The sequence below is a fragment of the Ranitomeya variabilis genome, chromosome 6 (assembly GCF_051348905.1).
Source record: "Ranitomeya variabilis isolate aRanVar5 chromosome 6, aRanVar5.hap1, whole genome shotgun sequence".
In the NCBI taxonomy this organism is placed as follows: Eukaryota; Metazoa; Chordata; class Amphibia; order Anura; family Dendrobatidae; genus Ranitomeya; species Ranitomeya variabilis.
Window position 1 is genome coordinate 214861611 of NC_135237.1, and position 26626 is coordinate 214888236.

At 42.3% G+C, this 26626-nt stretch overlaps 1 protein-coding gene across 1 annotated transcript in view; it reads right to left on the minus strand.

Moving 5' to 3' along the window:
* Nucleotides 1–26626, minus strand: part of TGFBR1 (transforming growth factor beta receptor 1) — a 185423-nt gene that overhangs the window by 21059 nt on the left and 137738 nt on the right. Inside the window, exon 7 of the mRNA XM_077269426.1 lies at nucleotides 18821–18945. Within this exon, the coding sequence (XP_077125541.1) occupies nucleotides 18821–18945 (125 nt within the window). The remainder of the gene's footprint in view (nucleotides 1–18820; nucleotides 18946–26626) is intronic.

Below are 26626 nucleotides of genomic sequence, written 5' to 3' on the forward strand. Positions count from 1 at the left end.
AAAAAAAACGTATTGCAGCGCTGTATTGCGTCGTACGACGTGTCCCGACGCATCCGTCGCTCATAGGCTTCAATTGCAGCCAACGACGTATGCCGCAGGATGCGTCGCGACACGTTTTTTAGGCGGAGACAAAAAACGTTACAATCTACATTTTTTTGAGACGACGTGTCGCCAAATTTCGACGCATCCGTCGTAAAACGTACACGACGTATGCCAATCCGTCGCCATACGTCGCCAATACAAGTCTATGGGAAAAAAACGCATCCAGCAAAAAGTTTTGCTGGATGCGTTTTTTCTGAAAAAAGACGTTTTGAAACGTAATGCAGTTAACGCTAGTGTGAAAGTAGCCTAAGATGTATAATCCCTTAGTGACGGAGCCAAATTTTTGAAATCTGACCAGTGTCACTTTATGTGGTAATAACTCTGGTACGCTTTGACAAATCCCAGTGATTTTGAGACTGTTTTTTCAGGACACATTATAAATTTATGATAATGGTAAGTTTAGGTCGATAGGTTTCGTGTTTATTTATAAAAAATAGAAATTTGAGAAAAATTTAAAAAAATTTGTAATTTTCAAACTTTGAATGATTATCCCTTTAATCCAGATAGGCATACCATAGCAAAACATTAATTAATAAAATTTCCCTCATGTCTGCTTTACATCAGAACCATTTGTAAAATTTTCTTTTATTTTGTTAGCATTTTAGGAGGTTTAGAAGTGTAGCAGTAATTTTTCATTTTTTCAAGGAAATTTACAAAATTTATTTTTTTAGAGACCTATCCACGTTTCAAGTGCCTTTAGGGGTCACATATAGGGGGGAAACCCCCAAAAGTTATACCATTTTAAAAACAGAGCCCCCTGACACATAGAAAACTGCTGTCGGGTAGTTTATTAACCCTTCAGGTGATTTTCAGGAATTAATGCAAAGTGGCATGACAGAAATGAAAATGTGTATTGTCACCACCTAAATGCTGCTAACTTCTGAGCAGGTTACAACTGCCATCAGACTCTAAGGCCGCAATTTGGCCATGAATTGCCATGGCTACCATCAGGACCACACAATCATGATCTGAGGGCACCAATTGGGATAAAGAGGAAGCCCCCACAATCTGTTAACCATTTATATGAGACTAGATTGTGGCCCGATTCTAATGCATCGGGTATTCTAGAATATGCATGTCCCCGTAGTATATGGACAATGATGATTCCAGAATTCGCGGCAGACTGTGCCCGTCGCTGATTGGTCGAGGCAACCTTTATGACATCATCGTCGCCATGCTGTGCCCGTCGCTGATTGATTGGTCGAGGCCGCCAGGCCTCGACCAATCAGAGACGCGGGATTTCCAGGACAGACAGAGAGACAGAAAAACCCTTAGACAATTATATATATAGATAGTCATTATTGACAGCAGCATCTAAGGGGTAAAACAGATTTGGACAGTGCCAAACTGATCGTGGCTGATGCAGCAAGTTGTCAGCTGTAGTGTACAGCCCACAGCTGGTGGATTGTCACCTGTGTGGGGATACTATTCTGTTATATCGCAGGTCAGTTAAAAGGCGTATTGGCGGTCATTAAGGGGTTAAATCGATTTACATAGTCAGTACAAAAATAAAAATAAAATAAACAAGCCCTTTGAAATAAAATGACCTTAAAATATAGCACTTGGAATTAACAGGTACTGGAGTTGAAGCATTCTCTTGCATTAAATCATTTCTATGAAAAAAAACACAAGATTCAGTCATTTGCATAATAGCCAATTATGGAATACCTCAGCCTAAATACCTTTTATACAAGACAGGACTAGTCACTAAACAACTGTAGATATGAGGACTAAAGAAGAGGAGAACGGACAGGAGAGTTGTAAAGGTATGTGCACACGTTGCGGATTTGGCTGCGGATCTGCAGCTGTTTTCCATGCGTTTTACAGTAGCATGTAAACCTACGGAAAACCAAATCCGCTGTGCAGATGCTGCGGGAAATACCGCGCAGATTTGCTGTGGTTTATTTTCTGCAGCATGTCAATTCTTTGTGCCGATTCCGCAGCGTTTCACACCTATTCCTTAATAGGAACCTGCAGGTGTAAAAACGCAGGTGAAATCCGCACAAAAACTGCACTAAATCCGCGGTGAATCCGCAGGTAAAACGCACGGCGTTTTACCTGCGGATTTTGCAGAATCCATGTGGAAAAATCTGCAATGGAATCTGCAACGTGTGCACATACCCTAAAGGATTTGACTATACTCAAGCCTTCAGCTCAGTCATAACTGATGAATCATCCAAAACATCTCTCAGAAAATCCATATGGATTAAGTCTGAATATCTCATTGGTTTACTCAAACACAAAGTTTTTGATTTTCTTAATCCTATTATTTAGGTCCACCAACTACGGAGGACCTAACGTTTATGAGCAATCTAGTGATTCTCTAAGCTTAGAGTCTAGAGAGAATATGGCCTAGAACTTTCCAAGCCAAAAATATCACTTCTTGCCAAAACAGACTAATACAGGGTGATTCACTCGCTACTCTATCAGAGACATTGCTGTAACTTCTCGAGTATTGAAATTTGGATTGTACATACCTTGGTTCAAATATTTAGTTTTCGCATCCAAGCACGCACCTTTCCATGTTAAATGTATTCCGCCGGACATATTGGGTCAAAGCCTGAATTTCCTGCTGTATGTTATCTCAGAGTGCCTGTAAGGTTTGTGGCTTGTAACTGTACATCCAGCCTTTCACATGGCCTCAAAGAAACAAATATGGCTGTGATATGTCAATACAGTGACTCTGTATGGTAAACAAGACCTTTCTTGGCCACTTGCTGATGTCTGGAACACGACATGCCAGTCTCCTGTGCAATGATTTTCTAAATTATCTCCATGCAGGAGATGCTGTTTCACCTCTTGAATTGTTTCCTCAGACATTTTCGGATGTCTCCATCATCTATCCAGTAATGTTCCTGTACGTTTCAGCTTATTCACTTATGATAGAACTAGATGATGGCCCGATTCTAACGCATCGGGTATACTAGAATACGTATGTCCACGTAGTATATTGCCCAGCCACGTAGTATATTGCCCAGTCACGTAGTATATTGCCCAGCGACGTAGTATATTGCCCAGCGACGTAGTATATTGCCCAGTTACGTAGAATATTGCCCAGTGACTTAGTATATTGCACAGCGACGTAGTATACAGCACAGAGCCACGTAGTATATTGCCCAGCCACGTAGTATATTGGGCAGTCACGTAGTATATTGCCCAGCTACGTAGTATATTGCCCAGCCACGTATGTCACAGGTTAAAAAAATAAACATATACTCGCTTTCCGAAGGCGCGTTGTAGTTCTGTCGCCTGTGTGGGGTGCAAGCGGCAGCTTCTGGTCCCAGGGTGTGATGACGTCGCTGTCACGTGACGTCATGGCAGGCCCTTCTCGCGCAGGACCTGTGATGACGTCGCGGTCACATGACCGTGACGTCACGGCAGGTCCTTCTTGCGCAGGACCTGTGATGACGTCGCGGTCACATGACCGTGATGTCATGGCAGGTCCTTCTCGCAGACCATCCTTAGCACCGGAACCTGCCGCTTACATGGACCGGTCACAGAAGCATCGCGAGGAGCGGGAAAGGGGGCGGAAGGTGAGTATATAATGATTTTTAATTTTTTTTTAACAGATGTTTTTACTATTGACGCTGGATAGGCAGCGTCAATAGTAAAAACTTGGTCACACAGGGTTAATAGCGGCGGTAACGGAGTGAGTTACCCGCGGCATAACACGGTCTGTTACCGCTGGCATTAACCCTGTGTGAGCGGTGACTGCGGGGAGTATGGAGCGGGCGCTGGGCACTGACTGCAGGGGAGTAGGGAGGGACTAATCGGACTGTGCCCGTCGCTGATTGGATGCAGCAGCCATGACAGGCAGCTGGCGAGACCAATCAGCGACTTGGATTCCATGACAGACAGAGGCCGCGACCAATGAATATCCGTGACAGAAAGAAAGAGACAGGACAGATGGAAGTGATTTTTCGACAATTATATAGTAGATACACGGTTTGGGAGGTGAATTTCAATCTCCAAAATCCTGAAGAAACGCACTTTCACACCTCTTTAAAGAACTCCGTTTTCCATTAAGTTTTCACAATTAAAAGACCCTATTCCAAACTGTATCTGTACATTAGCGAATTAAGGAATTATCCAGTAGCGACATGCAAGCGCCACACAAACTACCGACATGCAGAAAGGCGTGAAGCAAGTCTATCTTGTAGTGGAGATGACCGGTGGGGGCAACAATTCAGTCAGAACACTCGGCAAAAGGAGGTCTCCTGTTGCTGTTAATTGAAATCTCACTTCTCATGATCCAAAGTACGTACAGTTCAAATATCATTACGGACGACAGACTTCTAGAAATTACAGCAATTCTTCCAGCAAGTGAATCATCCCGTTTGAAGGAATTACCAAAATATATGATTCTCTTATAAATCCACACCAACAGCAAGAGTCTGATATTTTAAGACTGATATATTTTACAATGGGTTGGTAGAAGTGGAGTAATTACTTACAGTGCCTACAAGTAGTATTCAACCCCCTGCAGATTTAGCAGGTTTAATAAGATGCAAATAAGTTAGAGCCTTCAAACTTCAAACAAGAGCAGGATTTATTAACAGATGCATAAATCTTACAAACCAAAAAGTTTTGTTGCTCAGTTAAATTTTTATAAATTTTAAACATAAAAGTGTGGGTCAATTATTATTCAACCCCTAGGTTTAATATTTTGTGGAATAACCTTTGTTTGCAATTACAGCTAATAATCGTCTTTTATAAGACCTGATCAGGCTGGCACAGGTCTCTGGAGTTATCTTTGCCCACTCCTCCATGCAGATCTTCTCCAAGTTATCTAGGTTCTTTGGGTGTCTCATGTGGACTTTAATCTTGAGCTCCTTCCACAAGTTTTCAATTGGGTTAAGGTCAGGAGACTGACTAGGCCACTGCAACACCTTGATTTTTTGCCTCTTGAACCAGGCCTTGGTTTTCTTGGCTGTGTGCTTTGGGTCGTTGTCTTGTTGGAAGATGAAATGACGACCCATCTTAAGATCCTTAATGGAGGAGCGGAGGTTCTTGGCCAAAAGCTCCAGGTAGGCAGTGCTATCCATCTTCCCATGGATGGGGACCAGATGGCCAGGCCCCTTGGCTGAGAAACAGCCCCACAGCATGATGCTGCCACCACCATGCTTGACTGTAGGGATGGTATTCTTGGGGTCGTATGCAGTGCCATCCAGTCTCCAAACGTCACGTGTGTGGTTGGCATCTCGATCTTGGTCTCATCAGACCAGAGAACCTTGAACCAGTCAGTCTCAGAGTCCTCCAAGTGATCATGAGCAAACTGTAGACGAGCCTTGACATGACGCTTTGAAAGTAAAGGTACCTTACGGGCTCATCTGGAACGGAGACCATTGCGGTGGAGTACGTTACTTATGGTATTGACTGAAACCAATGTCCCCACTGCCATGAGATCTTCCCGGAGCTCCTTCCTTGTTGTCCTTGGGTTAGCCTTGACTCTTTGGACAAGCCTGGCCTCGGCACGGGAGGAAACTTTCAAAGGCTGTCCAGGCCGTGGAAGGCTAACAGTAGTTCCACAAGCCTTCCACTTCCGGATGATGCTCCCAACAGTGGAGACAGGTAGGCCCAACTCCTTGGAAAGGGTTTTGTACCCCTTGCCAGCCTTGTGACCCTCCACGATCTTGTCTCTGATGGCCTTGGAATGCTCCTTTGTCTTTCCCATGTTGACCATGTATGAGTGCTGTTCACAAGTTTGGGGAGGGTCTTAAATAGTCAGAAAAGGCTGGAAAAAGAGATAATTAATCCAAACATGTGAAGCTCATTGTTCTTTGTGCCTGAACTACTTCTTAATACTTTAGGGGAACCAAACAGAATTCTGGTGGGTTGAGGGGTTGAATAATAAATGACCCTCTGAAAAAACTTTTCAAAATTAAAAAAAAAAATAAACAAAGAAATAGCATTCTTTTTTGCTGCAGTGCATTTCACACTTCCAGGCTGATCTACAGTCCAAATGTCACAATGCCAAGTTAATTCCAAATGTGTAAACCTGCTAAATCTGCAGGGGGTTGAATACTACTTGTAGGCACTGTAAAGGCAAATTAGATTTTTCACAACCCATGACAGCAAAAGGGAGATGAGATCCTCTCACACAGCTGGACAGGCAACAAAGAAAACAAAGATACTGTAAGGGTACCGTCTCACAGTGGCACTTTGGTCGCTACGACGGCACGATCCGTGACGTTCCAGCGTCGCTTGATTATCGCTCCAGCGTCGTAGACTGCGGTCACACTTTGCAATGCACGGCGCTGGAGCGATAATTTCATGACGTATTTGCGATGTAGAAGCCGTTGGTTACTGTGCGCACATCGTATACAACCTTTGTCACACGATGCAATCATGCCGCCACAGCGGGACACTTGACGATGAAAGTTTCAAACGATCTGCTACGACGTACGATTCTCAGCGGGGTCCCTGATCGCAGTAGCGTGTCAGACACAGCGGTATCGTATGAATATCGCTGGAACGTCACGGATCGTGCCGTCGTAGCGACCAGAGTGCCACTGTGAGACGGTACCCTAACTCCCACATCCTCCAGTAGTGGATTTAATAGTAGTTGCTGAAAAGCCGACCACATACCGTAAGTATATTTAAAACATATCATTATTTTAAATTTTTCAGCCATACCAGAAGAAAAGAAGCAAGGCAGAAACCCCACACCAACTACATGTCAAACAGCAGAAACCGGAAGATGGATATGGCTTCCAGAAAATCTAATTACTGGCAACCATAATAGCATCAGATAGAGATTTAAAGAAAAAAAAAAAAAAAAACACACAACCTAAAGGAGGGACCGCTGCTTCTGATAATTTTCTAAAGGCATTGCCTGAAAAAACTCAAATTCACCTTGTGGCAGTTTAAAGGGAACCTGTCACCCCCAAAGTGGAAGGTGAGCTAAGCCCAGCGGTATCAGGAGCTTATCTACAGCATTCTGGAATGCTATAGATAAGCCCCAATGTATCCTGAAAGATGAGATAAACAGGTTATATTATACTCATAATATATATATATATATTATATGTAAAGCGCTGCGGAATATGTTGGCGCTATATAAATAAAAATTATTATATTATTATACTCACCCAGGGGCGGTCCCCGCTGTGGTCTGGTCCGATGGGCGTCGCGGCCTGGTCCGGGGCCTCCCATCTTCTTACGATGATGTCCTCTTCTTGTCTTCACGCTGCGGCTCCTGCGCAAGCATACTTTGTCCTTTGTCTGCCCTGTTGAGGGCAGAGCAAAGTACTGCAGTGCGCAGGTGCCAGGCCTCTCTGACCTTGCCCGGCACCTGCGCACCGCAGTACTTTGCTCTGCCCTCAACAGGGCAAACAAAGTACGCCTACGCTGGAGCCGCAGGGTGAAGACAAGAAGAGGACGTCATCCTAACAAGATGGGAGGCCCCAGACCGGACCGCGGCACCCATCGGATCGGACCGCCCGCCCAGGTGAGTATAATCTAACCTTTTTTTCCTCATCTTTCAGGATACATCGGGGGCTTATCTACAGCATTACAGAATGCTGTAGATAAGCCCCTGATGCCGGTGGGCTTAGCTCGTCTTCCATTTTGGGGGTGACAGGTTCCCTTTAAGGAAACCAGAAGTTGAAGACCAAGAAACAGCTCTAGTTAAAGGAAACCTTTCAACAGGTTTGACATATATAAGACAAGACCACCACCTTTCAGGCATGATATACAGCATTCTACATAAGCTGTATATAAGCCACCAACCTGATCTATAAGACAAGAAAAAGACATATACTCACCTGCAGGGCAGTCCAGTCTAAGGGGTGTAACTGGTCTTGGTCCAGTGCCTCCCTTCTTTCCATCCTGTCCTTCTTGCTTGATGTGGATGATGCGTCCCTACGTCATCCAGTCTCCCCAGCATCTCGCTCCTGGGCAGATGTACTTCTCTGGCATGACGAGGGCAGAGTACTGCAGTGCACAGGGAAAGGTCAAAGAGCCCCGGCGCCTGCACACTGCAGTACTTTACTCTGCTCTAGTCAGGGCAGAGAATTACGCCTGCACAGGAATGCAATGCCAGGGAGACTGGAGGACGTAGAGACGAGTCACCTATACGAAGCAAGGAGGAGGATGGCATCGAAAGAAGAAGTTGGCACCAGACCAACATCTCGGACCGGACCACCCCACGGGCGAATATAAGGCTACTTTTACACTTGCCGAGTTTTTTGCGGCCTGTATCGCCGCAATTTTCAAGGTTTGCCGCAATAACAGACCGCAAAAACTTTCGGATCGCCGTTTTTCAGGTTCCCAATGCTATAGCAAAAGTATTGTGAAAAAAAAAAACGGAAGTCAAGGTGATTTCCAATGGGGGCCGTGTCAGTAAGCCGTGAAAACCCCCCAAAAATTGAGCAGGCTCGATAATTTTTCACAGCCGTAAATACGGCCCTCACGGCCATAAGGCGCGCCATGGAATTATTGCAGCCCATTTTTGCGGCCCCATAGAAATCTATTGGGGCCGCAAAAATGGGCCGCAAAACAACGGCAAGTGTAAAAGTAGCCAAAAAGGTCTTTTTGTCATGCAGTTCGGGTCGGAATCATATATACAGCATGAGAGAATACTGTATATCAGGCCTAAAAGAAGGTGGTCTCATATCAGTCAAACCTGGTGACAGGTTCCCTTTAACTCAAACAGAGACAATAGTTATGGTATTTCTAAATAGCAAGTAGCCAGCATTATAGAGAACCTGAAAGGCATCCTAAAAAGTAAGTCAAGTGGTTTAGGATTTTTTTGTTTTCCTTTTATTAAAATTAAAAGAAAACATTATTTTGCAGGTAATGCAGCAGTCTGCACACCATACAGTGTATACCTATTATAGGACCTTGTGACTTTGTACTTTTATAGTATTCCTGGACAATTTTAGTACTGCTCAATTCTTTTTCATCTACAACATGTACACCCTGATGACTCCTCGCCCTTGAGGTAGAAAGGCATTAGGAGGGATTTTTTCTTTTGGGGCTTCAATGTTTTGTTTTGTACTTGGGTACTGCCCTTGTAAGGGCAAGAGCCATGGGGCACGACAGGGTTGGTTAAGGAAAACCTCACATTCACCTAGGGGCTTCACAGACTACGTCTTTCTGTCTAGATTGGGTGAAATTTTAGCATTTATATTGCTGACACGGTTATTATATGGCATTTTATTATTCAGTACCCATAAGATATTAGGCATAGTAAAACTTACACAGAAGCGCATATTTTAGAATGTTAGATTAGGCTTCCCCGGTGTGTTGGGGACAATTCCTATTTTAAGATAGTTGTTAAGGGTTATTTTTAGAGTCTCTTCCTTTGGTTATCAACAACATTTGTGCTATTTAGGGACTACAAAACAAGACTTCCCTTAATCCATAACAAAAAATTTGAGGAGTAAAAAAAAAAATATTAAATTCTAGGGGTATGTAAGAAAGCAGGAGTTGAGGTGCTGGATAACAGATATGTATTGGCAGTGTAAGCTGCATCAGTAACACTAGGTTATTGGGAGGGTTCAATGTGACTGGACTTTTGGTATGGGTTTATGGAGTAACCAAAAGAACCTGGCTTGGAAAAGTCGATCCCTTACTCCAGTGCAGGGTTATAGGCCTATTAGCAGCTGATTTAGCTCAGCAGTGTGGAATGTGTTGCAACTGGAAAAAAGTAGAGCTGCTGGTAGTCTGCTATGCAAAAGAGAGATGTGCTGTAATCAAAAAAAGAGGTGTTTGGTGAATGCATTTCATACATGTAAACTGCTGCTAGGAACACCAAGGTTGGTGAGGCCGACACATTTATGCAGTTTCACTCCGCCTAAAGAACAGGACTCATGTTAACCATTGATACTGAAGGAAAGCGGTTTTCATATTGGAGCTGTAAGTTTATAATCGACAATCTACATGCTGTTTTGATGTGTCACGTGTTTCAAAACAGCTATATGAATTTGAACACCTACAAGTAATATAATATTTATTTCTATAGTGCCAACATATTCCACATCACATTACAATTCAGAGGATGCATGTACAAATAAGACATTAATAGAGTCAGAAAAATAGTTCAACATATACTAGGAGTGAGTCTTGCTTGCAAACTTACAATGTTACGTTTTTCCTAATAAGTACAATTCAAAATAGTAGGAGAATCCCTATAAGCCTACAAGCACTATGTCAAAGGAGAAGCCTTGTAACCCTAGAAATCAATAATTGGATCTTCGAACAAAAGCCCAGAATTACGAATGGCATCTAGAGTTATACCAAGGTTAGACCCCCATTAGTCAAGAAGTGTTGCCCATGCGGCAAAAACCAACTGTAGAAATCCTCACAACAGCTGGCAAGTAAACTAAAGGTAGGTGTGTGCATGGTTTCCTACAGCCAGCAGAGAATGGTCACAGATCTCAGTTACTCATTCATAATTGGTTAAGTCTCCATCTGTTTTAATAGATCGCTTCCATATGATTTAATACAATATAATTGTGAAGATTAGCAGACAAGAAAAAAGTCCAACTGAATGATCGTTATAAAGATCTGTAGAAGTATCCAGAACTGATAAACTGAGCAAATGACTAATGCACAATAGTACCCTTAGTAAAAGCCTTAAACGTTTAAAGGGAACCTGTCACCCCGTTTTTTCCGTATGAGATAAAAATACTGTTAAATAGGGCCTGAGCTGTGCATTACAATAGTTCATTTTGTGGACCCCGATTCCCCACCTATGCTGCCGAAATACGTTACCAAAGTAGCCGTTTTCGCCTGTCAATCAGGCTGGTCTGGTCAGATGGGCGTGGTGACATCGCTGTTTCTTCCCCCAGATCTTGCTTATTTTTCCGTTGGTGGCGTAGTGGTTTGCGCATGCCCAAGTCCCGAATCCACTGCACAGGGGAGGAAAAAGAGCGCGATCTGCGCTATTCCCCTGGTGATCGGTGGGGGCGGCCATCTTCCTGTGGCCGCGCGTGCGCAGATGGAGCGCTCTGCTGCCCGGGGCTTCAGGAAAATGGCCGCGGGATGCCGCGCATGCGCAGATGGAGATCGCAGCGGCCATTTTCCTGAAGCAGAGTTTGCATCTCTGCTTCTGGAAAATGGCCGCCGTGATCTCCATCTGCGCACGCGCGGCATCCCGCGGCCATCTTCCTGAAGTCCCGGGCAGCAGAGCGCTCCATCTTCGCACGCGCGGCCACAGGAAGAAGTGGATTCGGGACTTGGGCATGCGCAAACCACTACGCCACCAGCTGAAAAATAAGCAAGATCTGGGGGAAGAAACAGCGATGTCACCACGCCCATCTGACCAGACCAGCCTGATTGACAGGCGAAAACGGCTACTTTGGTAACGTATTTCGGCAGCATAGGTGGGGATTCGGGGTCCACAAAATACACTATTGTAATGCACAGCTCAGGCCCTATTTAACAGTATTTTAATCTCATACGGAAAAAACGGGGTGACAGGTTCCCTTTAAGGTAATAAGACTCGGGTTGTTGTAGTGCAAGGGTATTTTATCTGGGCATTCACCTTTAAAAAAATAGACAAACAAAAAAAAACAACAACAGATTTCTCATGTTCTTGTGTGATAATCAGAACAGTCTTAATAAAAGGTATTCACTGCTTCAATTTTAACCTTCACAGAATTTACTTGACTGGTAGGAAGTAGCTTTAAAACATAAATTGACTGAACCACATGCCAGATTTGGATTAGACTGCACAATCACTGCAGGAACGACAGCTGAGCTCCTGCTCTAAGAGCCAGGGCCAGTAGCTAATCTCCCTGAATGCAGATGGCACAGAAAAAAATTACAAAAAGGCTTCAAAACAGGATAGTCCGGATGGTGGATAATCTTCAGATTTCATGATGCCTTGCACAAATAATATTGGGTTGCAATGTAGTGCCCAGTGTCTGAAAGCTGGGTTTGAGTCCCAGATCATGGGTCTTCCAGCAGGATAATGAATCCAAGCATACTTCAAGAAGCACTCAGAAATGGATGGCAACAAAGTGCTGCAGAGTCGGAATCCAAATCCCATCGTACACACACACACATATATATATATATATATATATATATATATATATATATATATATATATATATATATATATATATATATATATATATATATATATATATATATATATTTATTTATATTATATACAGTGCCTAAAAGTAGTATTCAATCCCCTGCAGATTTAGCAGGTTTAATAAGATGCAAATAAGTTAGAGCCTTCAAACTTCAAACAAGAGCAGGATTTATTAACAGATGCAGAAATCTTACAAACCAAAAAGTTTTGTTGCTCAGTTAAATTTTTATAAATTTTAAACATAAAAGGGTGGGTCAATTATTATTCAACCCCTAGGTTTAATATTTTGTGGAATAACCTTTGTTTGCAATTACAGCTAATAATCGTCTTTTCTAAGACCTGATCAGGCCGGCACAGGTCTCTGGAGTTATCTTGGCCCACTCCTCCATGCAGATCTTCTCCAAGTTATCTAGGTTCTTTGGGTGTCTCATGTGGACTTTAATCTTGAGCTCCTTCCACAAGTTTTCAATTGGGTTAAGGTCAGGAGACTGACTAGGCCACTGCAACACCTTGATTTTTTGCCTCTTGAACCAGGCCTTGGTTTTCTTGGCTGTGTGCTTTGGGTCGTTGTCTTGTTGGAAGATGAAATGACGACCCATCTTAAGATCCTTGATGGAGGAGCGGAGGTTCTTGGCCAAAATCTCCAGGTAGGCCGTGCTATCCATTTTCCCATGGATGCGGACCAGATGGCCAGGCCCTTTGGCTGAGAAACAGCCCCACAGCATGATGCTACCACCACCATGCTTGACTGTAGGGATGGTATTCTTGGGGTCGTATGCAGTGCCATCCAGTCTCCAAACGTCACGTGTGTGGTTGGCATCTCGATCTTGGTCTCATCAGACCAGAGAACCTTGAACCAGTCAGTCTCAGAGTCCTCCAACTGATCATGAGCAAACTGTAGACGAGCCTTGACATGACGCTTTGAAAGTAAAGGTACCTTACGGGCTCGTCTGGAACGGAGACCATTGCGGTGGAGTACGTTACTTATGGTATTGACTGAAACCAATGTCCCCACTGCCATGAGATCTTCCCGGAGCTCCTTCCTTGTTGTCCTTGGGTTAGCCTTGACTCTTCGGACAAGCCTGGCCTCGGCACGGGAGGAAACTTTCAAAGGCTGTCCAGGCCGTGGAAGGCTAACAGTAGTTCCATAAGCCTTCCACTTCCGGATGATGCTCCCAACAGTGGAGACAGGTAGGCCCAACTCCTTGGAAAGGGTTTTGTACCCCTTGCCAGCCTTGTGACCCTCCACGATCTTGTCTCTGATGGCCTTGGAATGCTCCTTTGTCTTTCCCATGTTGACCATGTATGAGTGCTGTTCACAAGTTTGGGGAGGGTCTTAAATAGTCAGAAAAGGCTAGAAAAAGAGATAATTAATCCAAACATGTGAAGCACATTGTTCTTTGTGCCTGAACTACTTCTTAATACTTTAGGGGAACCAAACAGAATTCTGGTGGGTTGAATAATAAATGACCCTCTGAAAACACTTTTCACAATTTAAAAAAAAAAATAAAGAAATAACATTCTTTTTTGCTGCAGTGCATTTCACACTTCCAGGCTGATCTACAGTCCAAATGTCACAATGCCAAGTTAATTCCAAATGTGTAAACCTGCTAAATCTGCAGGGGGTTGAACACTACTTGTAGGCACTGTATATATATACATACATATATATTTATAGTAAGAAAGAGCTCACTACCGGGTTTGGGAAACACTCGCTTGGCTGCGATAGTCAGGCACACAGGAACCATCTTTCACTTAAAACAGTCTATGGTTTATTTTCTCCACAAACCATAGAAACATGAACAAACGGCAAACAGTCTCACATCAGACAGACGAATCCTCAATGTCCATAGTAGAGCTCGGCTCTCTCAGGTCTGTGGGCATACAGGCTGTGCCATGTCCAGCACGAGGCTCTATAGCCTAAACACGGTCTCTCTGTGTGCCGTTCAGGACGTCAGTCCCCACTTGGAAGCAGCCAACATAGGCCACTCTGTAGTGTCCAGCCGGGACACATGGAAATCTGTCCACACTGACAGATTCCCAAACACTCACTCACATGTGCCAAACAAACCTTTATTACATGGTTGTAACCACAACCAGGTACCTATCACATGGCTAGTCAGGTGATCGTGACATCACCGCATGCCCTTAAACACACAACCATCTTAGGTGTTCAGAAACACCCCTTTGGATGGGTATGTAGGTCACTGGACGCACCCATCTCTCCAAGTCACCTGGAAGCCTTCCCAATATAAAACAAATCCCTCAGCAGTAGATCTGCTGAGCCAAACACGCCCAGGCTACCATCACAGGGCCACCCACCTCTGCGATACATACCGATAAAGAGATCACATAAATGCCACATCCTAGATATCACAATGACACATTCCAGTTGCAAATAATTATTCATTACAAAGTTTAATGCGTTGAGAACAATAAAACAAAAATGATCAATGTAAATCAAAATTAATATCCCATGGAGGTCTGGATTTGTAATGATACTCAAAATCCAAGTGAAAATAAAATTACAGGCTGATCCAAATTCAGTTGAAAAGCATCAAGACAAGGAAATGATGCTCAGTATGTGTGTGGCCTTCATGTGCTTGTATTACCTCCCTATAACGCCTGGACATGCTCCTGATATGGTGGCAGATGCTCTCCTGAGGGATATCCTTCCAGACCTCCTTGACAGTCTGTGATGCAACATGGAGTGGATGGAACAAGACATGATGTCCCAGATGTGCTCGATCGGATTCAAGCCTGAGGAACGGGCAGGCCAGTCCATAGCATCAATGCCTTCATCATGCAGGAACTGCTGACACACTTGAGCCACATGTGGCCTAGAACTGTCATGCATCAGAAGGAACCCAGAGCTCACTGCACCTGCAAATGGTCTCACAATGGATCTGAGGATCTCATCCAGGTCCCAAATAGCAGTCAGGGTACCTAGCTGTGGGCAGCCCTCCAAAGAAATGCCTCCCCACACCATTACTGACCTACTTCCCAACCGGCCATGCTGGAGGATGTTGCAAGGAGCAGAACGTTGTCCATGGCGTATCTTGTCCTGTCACATGTTCTCAGCAAGTCTGGAATTGAGCAGGTTAATCTTTGCAAAGGACGTATAAATCAAGCTGCAAACAAGATTATCCTGGAAAAACAGTTGATTCCTTCTGTTCAGGCAATGTTCCCCAACTCTGAGGACCGGTTTTTCCAGCAGGACAATGCGCCATGCCACACAGCTAGGTCAATCAAGGTGCGGATGAAGGACCACCACATCAAATTCCTGTCATGGCCAGCCCAATCTCCAGACCTGAACCCCATTGAAAACCTCTGGAATGTAATCAAGAGGAAGATGGATAGTCACAAGCTATCAAACAAAGAACTGTTTAAATTTTTGTACCAGGAGTGGAATAAGGTCCCCCAAAAGCAGTGTGAAAGACTGGTGGAAAGCATGCCAAGACGCATCAAAGTTGTGATTAAAAATCAAGGTTATTCCACAAAATATTGATTTCTGAACTCTTCCTGAGTTAAAACATTAGTATTGTTGTTTCTACATTATTATGAACTTGTTTTTTCAGCACTATTTGAGGTCTGCAACTACTGCATTTTTTTTTATTTTGACCATTTCTCAGTTTCTGAAAGTAAATATCAAATTTAGTGCTTAAAAATTGGAAAACATGTTGTCAGTAGTTTATAGAATAAAAGAGCAATTTACATTTTACTCATAAATATACCTATAAAAGAGAAAAATCAGGCAAACTGTTAATTTTGCAGTGGTCTCTTAATTTTTGCCAGAGCTGTACTGTCTAAACAAAAGGACAATTACAATTGTTTTCTCGTAACATACTACACTTTATGATAGTGGTAACATTTCTTTAATATGACTTGCGCTTGTGCTGTGTTTTGTATAAATATGTGATTCTTCAGAATTTGCTTTAGTCTTTGCCTGATGAAGACACCCGAGTAGTCTCAAAAGCTTGCAATTTGTTACCATCTGTTCAGTTAGCCATTAAAAGGTATCAACCACTGAGGACTCTCAATTCTATATATTTTTTGTGAAAAAAAATGGAAATTTGGCGAAAATTTTGCAAATTTTCAAACTTTTAATTTTTATGCCCTTAAATAAGAGTCATATCGCACAAAATAGTTAAACACAATTTCCCACATGTCTACTTTACTTTATAGACACACTAATATTTTGAAGGAGGAATTCTTCGCATTGCAGGAACTTGTCCATGATGACGACATTGTCATCAAACACGCTGACAAAGTGGGCGATGTCATCGTCATGGACAGGTCAGCATAAGTTGCTGAAATTATGAGACAATTGAGAGATGAGAATGTATATTGTAAAATGGATGAAGATCCAAAGTTTAGCATAATTAAAGAGATCAAAGTAGTTTTAAAAGAAGTGTTGGATATATTTGTTATAGATCAGGATTTGTATGATTACTTGCTAGTGGAGACCCCCTCGAACCCCAATACTGTACACCATCCCTAAAATACATAAGACCCTTGATAATGCCCCTGGACGTACAATAATCTCAGGGGTGGACTCAGTGTTCAATAAGATTGGTATCTTTTTAAATAAAATCTTTACTCCAATTGTGAAAAATAGTAAATCCTATATAAGAGATGCGACAGAATTTTTGAGGAAACCTTTACACATCTATCGATCATGAGCGTGGTTTATATGCAGTGGGAAAAATGCTGGATTCAGTAAAATATACAGCGGAAGGAAAGGCATTTTTACTAAACTTGTTGGAGATAATAAAAAATAATTCCGCTTCAAAATTAAGTGAAACATTTTATACACAGACAGGGTACAGCAATGGGGGCCAATATGGCCCCCTTGTATGCAAATTTGGTGATGGAGCTCCTGGAGGAGGACCTTGTCTATGTGTCCCACTACTTCCAACATGCACTGGTGTGGTGGAGCTACATAGATTATGTCTTCCTCCTTTGGACAGGAACTCAGGATGAATTGGAAGAGTTTGATCGATTTCTTAATACAACTGACCAGAATATCAAATTTACACTTGCATGGTCCAGGACGGACATACAATTTCTTGATGTCCTTATCAAGCAGAAATATGGTGAACTTGTTACAACATGGTTTGTAAAAAAAGTGACAGAAATAATTTACTCATATATGATAGCCAACACCCGCGTAGTATGATGAGGTAGATACCTTTGAATAAACTTCTTAGAGTACAGCGAATAGTGAAGGAAACAGAAGAGACAGATGTAGTCATTGACTTATTAATTGATAAGTTCATTAGTAGGGGGTACCCTAGAAGTTTGTTGGAAACAACTAAAAAGAAGGTGTTAGCACAAAAGAGAGATTGATTAATAAAGAACCAGGCTGTAATAAGAAAAAATGTTTGAGTGGATTCCTTTAGTTACAACTATAAATACAAATATGCTAGATAGGATGAAGTATTGCGGTTTTGAATATGCCTCAACCAATAAGGTGATACAATGCGCGTGCGCAGTTCGGAAAATACCACACAGGTTATACGATTGGCCAGCAATCTATTACTCAGTGATGATGCGCTTGGGCATGTGCAATGAGTTGGTGCCATAATCAGCATTTGTGCAACATTATATGGGGCAAATATCTCTATGGAGCATCTTATGGGGCCATAAACAGCAGTTGTGCAGCATTGTATGGGGCAAATGTCTGTATGGAGCATCTTATGGGGCCATAATCAGCATTTGTGCAGGATTATATGGGGTAAATATCTCTATGGAGCATCTTATGGGGCCATAATCAACATTTGTGCAGCATTGTATGGGACAAATGTCTCTATGGAACATCGTATGGGGTCATAACCAACATTTGTGCAGCGTTATATGGGGCATATTTTAATATGGAGAATCTTATGGGGCCCATCCCATCATGAACTGTATGGAGCATTATATGGGGCGTATTTTGTATGGAGCATCTTATGGGGCCCATCATGATCTGTATGGAGCATTATAATGGGGCTCCTGATTCAATATGGATATTCAAAAACACTTAACCTACTGATGTCTCAATTAATTTTACTTTTATTGGTATCTATTTTTATTTTTGACATTTACCAGTAGCTGCTGCATTTTCCACCCTTGGCTTATACTCGACTCATTAAGTTTTCCCGTTTTTTGTGGCAAAATTAGGGGTCTTGGCTTATACTCGGGTCTGCTTATACTCGAGAATATACGGTAAGTTGAAAACAACGTTTTATAGTTGTATTACTTTGGAACACTAATGAAAAAATCCTGATGATATAACTGTTACATTTCCATTAATTTCTGAAGATATTGTACAGTCTACAAAAAATAAAAATATGTAGAGGTGCCAATAATGGTGACCAGAACTATATTATTTTTAATTATTATTTTTTTTTTTACTCCAGGCTTTCTGAACATAAAAATAATAGAAATAATAGAAAGCCAGCAAATCTCATCTCCTGCCCTCCTGAGCTGCACTTGGTCTTGGTTGTTATGGTTGCAGGGCGGGAAGACAAACTTAGATCACTTGACCACTACAGCTAATCAATGGGCTAAGTGATCTGGTGTCATCTAAATATCAATAAATTAGAGGGAAAAAATACACTCTGGGAAAAGCGAAGACAAAAACACATAATTCATACAAAATCCATATCAAGGATTTGAACTTACCCCCGATTGAACAACGACGGGCTATTTCCCAGAAGACTAATCCCATTGCATAGATATCAGCTCGCTTAAAGGACTCGAAATGTTTCATATTTATAGAATCATCAAGAACCTCTGGTGCCATGTATCTATAATATAAACCAAAATAATTTGTTGTAATAGCATTTTTGTCACGTGACAGTTTCCCTTTAACCCCTTCATGACCCGGGGTATTTTCGTTTTTCATTACAACATACAGTACATAATCACCATCACCTTGATCCCCGAAGCCATAGATCACCTGTAAAAAATATTAAAATAATAAACAAACAATATACTCCCTGATCTGCAGAAATCCAATTAATATGAGTGTCCCACGACGACCTCCCGTGGAGGGCTGCCGCATGAGCTGATGCGACCGCTCTTCAGGGGCTCCGGGTAAAATGATGGAAGGTATCCTTCCGCACTGTATCCTTCCGCCTGTGAGAAATATCTGGGGTCGCTGCGTGCTGGTATTTGTTGCCGGGGGGCAATATCCATGGCCCTTCGCTAGGCTATGAATATCAGCCCGCAGCTGTCTGCGTAGCCTTTCTGGCTATAAAATATAGGGGGACCCCACGTCTTTTTTTTTTTTTTGGGGGGGGGGGGGGGGGTCCCACTATTTTAATAGCCAGTAAAGGCTATTCAGACAGCTGCGGGCTGATATTCATAGCCTGGGAATATCCATGGGTATTGCCCCATTCCCAGGCTACAAATACAAGGCCCATGGCCGTCGGCTTGCCCCCTCAGACGCAGAAAATTGCGCGGGAGCCCACACCATTTTTCTTATTTTTTTTTTTTTTTAAACAAAATTAAACATATTGTTCATTAATAAACATCGGCCTTGCCATTATATATCTATGGATATATCTATAGATATATGTATGGATATATCAATAGATGGATATCTCTGGATATATCTATGGATATATGTATAGAGATAGATATGTATACATCTATCTATAGATATATTTATAGACAGATATAGCTATAGATACATATATATACACATCTATCCATATAGATATATTTATAGATAGACATATCTATAGATACATACGGTAGATATATCTATCTAACTAAACATATATCTATCTACATCTATCCATAGATATATCTATAGATAGATATATGGTTAGATCTATGTATCTATCTATATATCTATCTCATTCCTTCTATCTATATCTATCTAACTATCTATAGATAGAAGAAATGAGATAGATAGATAGATAGATAGATAGATAGATAGATAGATAGATAGATAGAAGGATTGAGATAGATATTATCTATCCCATATCTATCTATCTATCTCATTCTATCTATCTGTCTGTCTATCCGTGTGTTATGGAGTGTGGGTTGGACAAATGTAAAAGGAGGTTAGACAAGAAATGACATCACAAATCTTTTTTTTTCTTCAAGAGATCTTTATTAAGCTTTCAAAAACGCATACAAATCCGCATCAAAACCATGCAAAAAACGCATAAAAAATGCACCTGCGTTTTCTGCCAAGAGCTGCGGATTTAGTGCAGAAAAATCCACAGGTAAATCTGCAACGTGTGCACATACCCTGATAGCACTTACAGTAGGATACAGGTTTGAACTCAACCAGAAAGATCAGCATGGAGGGTTACAGCGGAAATAAAATATCTACACACCCCAGCTACAATGACTGTAAGGGTTCATACCAATCAGCTTTAATAAAATCGGCCTGATGCTATTCCTGAAAAGTCGTGTCATGCAAGTACAATGTGATTATTCTCACCTAGCATCCGTGTGACATATATACGAAATGCGTTTTCAATCCATAAGCAATGCGATTTTAACATTATCTTTTACATGGAATAATTCTCAATTAACCCCTTTACCCCCAAGGGTTGTTTGCACGATAATGACCGGGCCAATTTTTACAATTCTGACCACTGTCCCTTTGAGGTTATAACTCTGGAACGCTTCAACGGATCCCAGTGATTCTGACACTGTTTTCTTGTGACATATTGTACTTCATTATAGTGGTAACATTTCTTTGATATTACCTGCGTTCATTTGTGAAAAAAATTGAAATTTGGCGAAAATTTAGAAAATTTCGCAATTTTCCAACTTTGAATTTTTATACAATTAAATTACAGAGATATGTCACACAAAATACTTAATAAGTAACATTTCCCACATGTCTACTTTACATCAGCACAATTTTGGAACCAACATTTTATTTGTTAGGGAGTTATAAGGGTTAAAAGTTGACCAGCAATTTCTCATTTTTACACCACCATTTTTTTTTAGGGACCACATCTCATTTGAAGTCATTTTGAGGGGTCTATATGATGGAAAATACCCAAGTGTGACACCATTCTAAAAACTGCACCCCTCAAGGTGCTCAAAACCACATTCAAGAAGTTTATTAACCCTTCAGGTGTTTCACAGGAATTTTTGGAATGTTTAAATAAAAATGAACATTTAACTTTTTTTCACAAAAAATTTATTTCAGCTCCAACTTGTTCTATTTTACCAAGGGTACCAGGAGAAAATGGACCGCAAAAGTTGTTGTACAGTTTGTCCTGAGTACGCCGATACCCCATATCTGGGGGTAAACCACTGTTTGGGCGCATGGCAGAGCTCGGAAGCAAAGGAGCGCCATTTGACTTTTCAATGCAAAATTGACTGGAATTCAGATGGGACGCCATGTTGCGTTTGGAGAGCCCCTGATGTGCCTAAACATTGAAACCCCCCACAAGTGACACCACTTTGGAAAGTAAACCCCCTAAGGGTACTGTCACACAGTGCAATTTTGATCGCTACGACGGCACGATTCGTGACGTTCTAGCGATATCGTTACGATCTCGCAGTGTCTGACACGCTACTGCGATCAGGGATCCTGCTGAGAATCGTACGTCGTAGCAGATCGTTTGAAACTTTCTTTCGTCGCTGGATCTCCCGCTGTCATCGCTGGATCGTTGTGTGTGACAGCGATCCAGCGATGCGTTCGCTGGTAACCAGGGTAAACATCGGGTAACTAAGCGCAGGGCCGCGCTTAGTAACCCGATGTTTACCGTGGTTACCAGCGTAAAAGTAAAAAAAAAAAAACCGTACATGCTCACCATCTGATGTCCGTCAGGTCCCTTGCCGTCTGCTTCCCGCTCTGACTGTCTGCCGGACGGAAAGTGAGAGCAGATCACAGCGGTGACGTCACCGCTGCGCTCTGCTCTCACTGTACGGCCGGATCTCAGTCAGAGCAGGAAGCGGACGGCAAGGGACCTGACGGACATCAGATGGTGAGCATGTACGGTTTGTTTTTTTTTACTTTTACGCTGGTAACCACGGTAAACATCGGGTTACTAAGCGCGGCCCTGCGCTTAGTAACCCGATGTTTACCCTGGTTACCCGGGGACTTCGGCATCGCTCCAGCGCCGTGATTGCAACGTGTGACCGCAGTCTACGACGCTGGAGCGATAATCATACGACGCTGCGACGTCACGAATCGTGCCGTCGTAAGCGATCAAAATTGCACTGTGTGACAGTACCCTAAGGAAATTATCTAGATGTATGGTGAGCACTTTGACCCACCAAGTGCTTCACAGAAGTTTATAATGCAGAGTCGCAAAAATAAAAATTATTTTTTTCCCCACAAAAATTATTTTTTAGCCACCAGTTTTGTATTTTCCCAAGGGTAACAGGAGAAATTGGACCACAATAGTTGTTGTACAATTTGTCCTGAGTACGCTAATACCCCATATGTGGGGGGGAACCACCATTTGGGCGCATGGGAGAGCTCGGAAGGGAAGGAGCGCCATTTGGAATGCAGACTTAGATGGAATGGTCTGCAGGCGTCACGTTGCATTTGCAGAGCCCCTAATGTACCTAAACCGTAGAAACCCCCCACAAGTGACCCCATATTGGAAACTAGACCCCCAAGGAACATATCTAGATGTGTTGTGAGAACTTTGAACCCCTAAGTGTTTCACTACAGTTTATAACGCAGAGCTGTGAAAATAAAAAATATATTTTTTTTAAACAAAAATTATTTTTTAGCCCCCAGTTTTGTATTTTTCCAAAGGTAAAAGGAGAAATTGGACCCCAAAAGTTGTTGTGCAATGTGTCCTGAGTACGCTGATACCCCATATGTTGGGGTAAACCCCTGTTTGTGTGCACAGGAGAGCTCGGAAGGGAAGGAGCACTGGTTTACTTTTCCAACGCAGAATTGGCTGGAATTGAGATCAGATGCCATGTCACGTTTGGAGAGAATCTGATGTGCCTAAACAGTGGAAACCCACCAATTCTAACTGAAACCCTAACCAAAACACACCCCTAACCCTAATCTCAACTGTAACCCTAACCACACCCCTAACCCTGACACACCCCTAACCCCAATCCCAACCCTATTGCCAACCGTAAATGTAATCCAAACCCTAACTTTAGCCCCAACCTTAACCCTAACTGTAGCCCTAACCCTAGCCCTAATGGGAAAATGGAAATACATTTTTTTATTATTATTATTTTTCGTAACTAAGTGGGTGATGAAAGGGGGTTTGATTTACTATTTATGGCGGGTTTTCTAGCGGATTTTTATGATTGGCAGCCATCACACACTAAAAGATGCTTTTTATTGCAAAAAAATGTTTTTTGCGTTACCACATTTTGAGTGCTATAATTTTTCCATATTTTAGTCCACAGAGTCATGTGAGGTCTTGTTTTTTGCGGGAAGAGTTGACGTTTTTATTGGTAACATTTTCGGGCACGTGACATTTTTTGATCGCTTTTTATTCCGATTTTTGTGAGGCAGAATGACCAAAAACCAGCTATTCATGAATTTCTCTTGGGGGGGGGGGAGTTTATACCGTTCCGCGTTTGGTAAAATGGATAAAGCAGTTTTATTCTTCGGGTCAGAACGATTACAGCGATACCTCATTTATATCATGTTTTTTATGTTTCGGTGCTTTTATACGATAAAAACTATTTTATAGAAAAAATAATTATTTTTGCATCGCTTTATTCTGAGGACTATAACTTTTTTATTTTTTCGCTGATGATGCTGTATGACGGCTCGTTTTTTGCGGGACAAGATGACGTTTTCAGCGGTACCATGGTCATTTAGTTCCGTCTTTTTGATCGCATGTTATTCCATTTTTCATTCGGCGGTATGATAAAGAGTTTTTTGCCTCGTTTTTTTTTTATTTTTACGGTGTTCACTGAAGGGGTTAACTAGTGGGACAGTTTTATAGGTCGGGTCGATACGGACGCGGCGATACTAAATATGTGTACTTTTATTGTTTTTTTTATTTAGCTAAAGGAATGTATTTATTGGAACAATATATTTTTTTATTATTATTTATTTAGGAATTTTTTTTATTTATTTATTACATTTTTACTTTGCCCCAGGGGGGGCATCACAGTAAAGTGACAGATCGCCGATCTGACACTTTGCTGTGCACTGTGTCAGATCGGCGATCTGACGTGCACAGCTCCAGGCTTCCCGGCGCCTGCTCTGAGCAGGCGCTGTGAAGCCACCTCCCTGCAGGACCCGGAAGCAGCCCTGCGGCCATTTTGGATCCGGGGCTTGCAGGGAGGAGACACTCGGTACAAGGTGAGCACATCGCCTTGTTCCGATCGTCTCAGGGAAGCATGCAGGGAGCCCTCTTCCCTGCACGATGCTTCCCTGTACTGCCAGAACACTGTGATCATGTTTGATTGCAGTGTGCCGGGGGCGGTCCGTGACCGCTCCTGGCACATAGTGCCGGATATCAGCTGCGATAGCTGACACCCCCGTGAGCGCGGCCGATCGCGCTGGACGTACTATTCCGTCCTTGGGAAGTAGGGCCCACCCCACATGGACGGAATAGTACGTCCAATGGCAGAAAGGGGTTAAACTGTTTTTAGGGTATGTTTCCATGATCCGGAATTGCTCAGTATTTGCTCAGGATTTGACGCAGGTAAAAATCTGCATCTGATGTCACTGCAAAGCTCATGATTCTTCGGATTGAGACCAAAACTCCCAGTTCTTCATTGCAGAAGGACCCCAGTCAACACCTGTAGCATCCAGATGAAGAGACCTTTGAGAATGCTTTTTCTACCCAATTTCTTGATCATTTAATTTACTGGCAGGACTGTTTGGGCCAATGTTCTGAAGTCTTTGGGCCTTTTGGAATGGGTTTGGTTGATTAGGATTAGTGAATTAAATTTTGGTTGCCTGTCTGGTTCTAGTGTTCACTCCCATAGGTCGGGTTCCTGCCTTGGATACCCTGGTCCAGCGGAACTTGACTTGTACAGGTGTTGACTGGGGTCCTTCTGCAATGAAGAACTGGGAGTTTTGGCCTCAATCCAAAGAATCTTGAGCTTTGCAAGCATTCAAAATCTTCAAAGCTTGGGAAAGAGAAACCTGTCCCGATAGGGAAAAACAACATTTCCCCTGGAATGTAGAAGAGCCTTGACCACCACTCTGATCTGTCACCTACCAGGATAAACTCTATTGGAGCAAGTAGGCTTCTTGGGAGACCACCAAAGAAGTAAAATCTCCAACCACCCTGATGGTCCAGACAACATAACAAAAGTCGATTGTCTGAAAGACAAGCATTCACACTTGAGTAAGACTGACTTGGCCAGCACTCCCGTTGAAGGCAAAAATATGAAAACACTGCTAGTATTCTGTAACCCAGCCATCAAAGACTGCAGTAAAAAAAAAAATAGATAAAGGGAGAGAAAGACATCAGAAGGGATGAACTAGCTGCCTCAAAGGGAAGCTACAATAGTCACTCAATGCGTCAATTGTATTTGAATGTTGCTTTGTATTTAACTGTAGTCTTTAGAAACTGAGGACCCTTGACGCGAGTAGAGAGCTAGCATAATTTGGTGAAAATATTAACCAATACATCCTATTATATTGTTTCTGCCCATTTTATCATTACAGGGTAAACCAGGGACTTGCACCTCTGTGAGGCACTGATAGAGTATTAGGCAGCCCATCTAATCAAATAGTAGGGAAGTGTAGTAGGCTGTTAGCTGGGCACTGTGCTATACATGTGTGTGATTAGCGTCCTATTGCAAGCTTCATCTGTTTGCAATTCTAATACTAGGCAATCAGCCTCCTCCATGGATTGGTTGGCTGAGCGTGGTTGTTTCATCAGCAATTTGCACTTGTGTTCACCAGTGTTACCTCCTTTAGTAAAGTGGACTGTTACATTTTGTTTGTGCATTTTCCTTTGCAACATTGGATGGTAAACACCAATGCCTTTTTGCTAATTCTATAGCCACTCAATACATCTAAAAGTAACACCCTAATCACTGACAATGACTCCACAAGGGCAGAAAATCTGGAGTACTCCTAGAAAATGGTTTTTAATGCACTGGGCAGAGTCGTATTGTCAAGGGGATAAGGTGCGACTCGACTCTAGGACTCAGGATGTGTTAATTCTGATGTAGGATACAATTAACAAATAACCCCTACTGGCTGAAGAAGCCTATACAAGTGTGAACCACAAGAATTCCAAACTTCAAACCAAAAATGATTAGCTGAATGAGGCAGTCTCAACCCCCTAACTCTAGGATTAGAGCAAATGTTCCTGCTAAATGTTCTTAGCCCAAAGAAATGTTTGGAGGAAATCCTCTGCGCTGCTCAATGATTGGGGAGACATCAATCGATATGTGGTTTAAGGGTATGTTAACACTGGGCGTCTTTGCTGCTTTTTTATGCTAATTTCCAGCTGCTTTTTACAGTACCAGCAAAGGCTATGAGATTTCAGAAATCTCACACAATCAGTTTTTTTTTGTCATCAGTATTTTGTGCTTTGCTGCTTTTTTGGA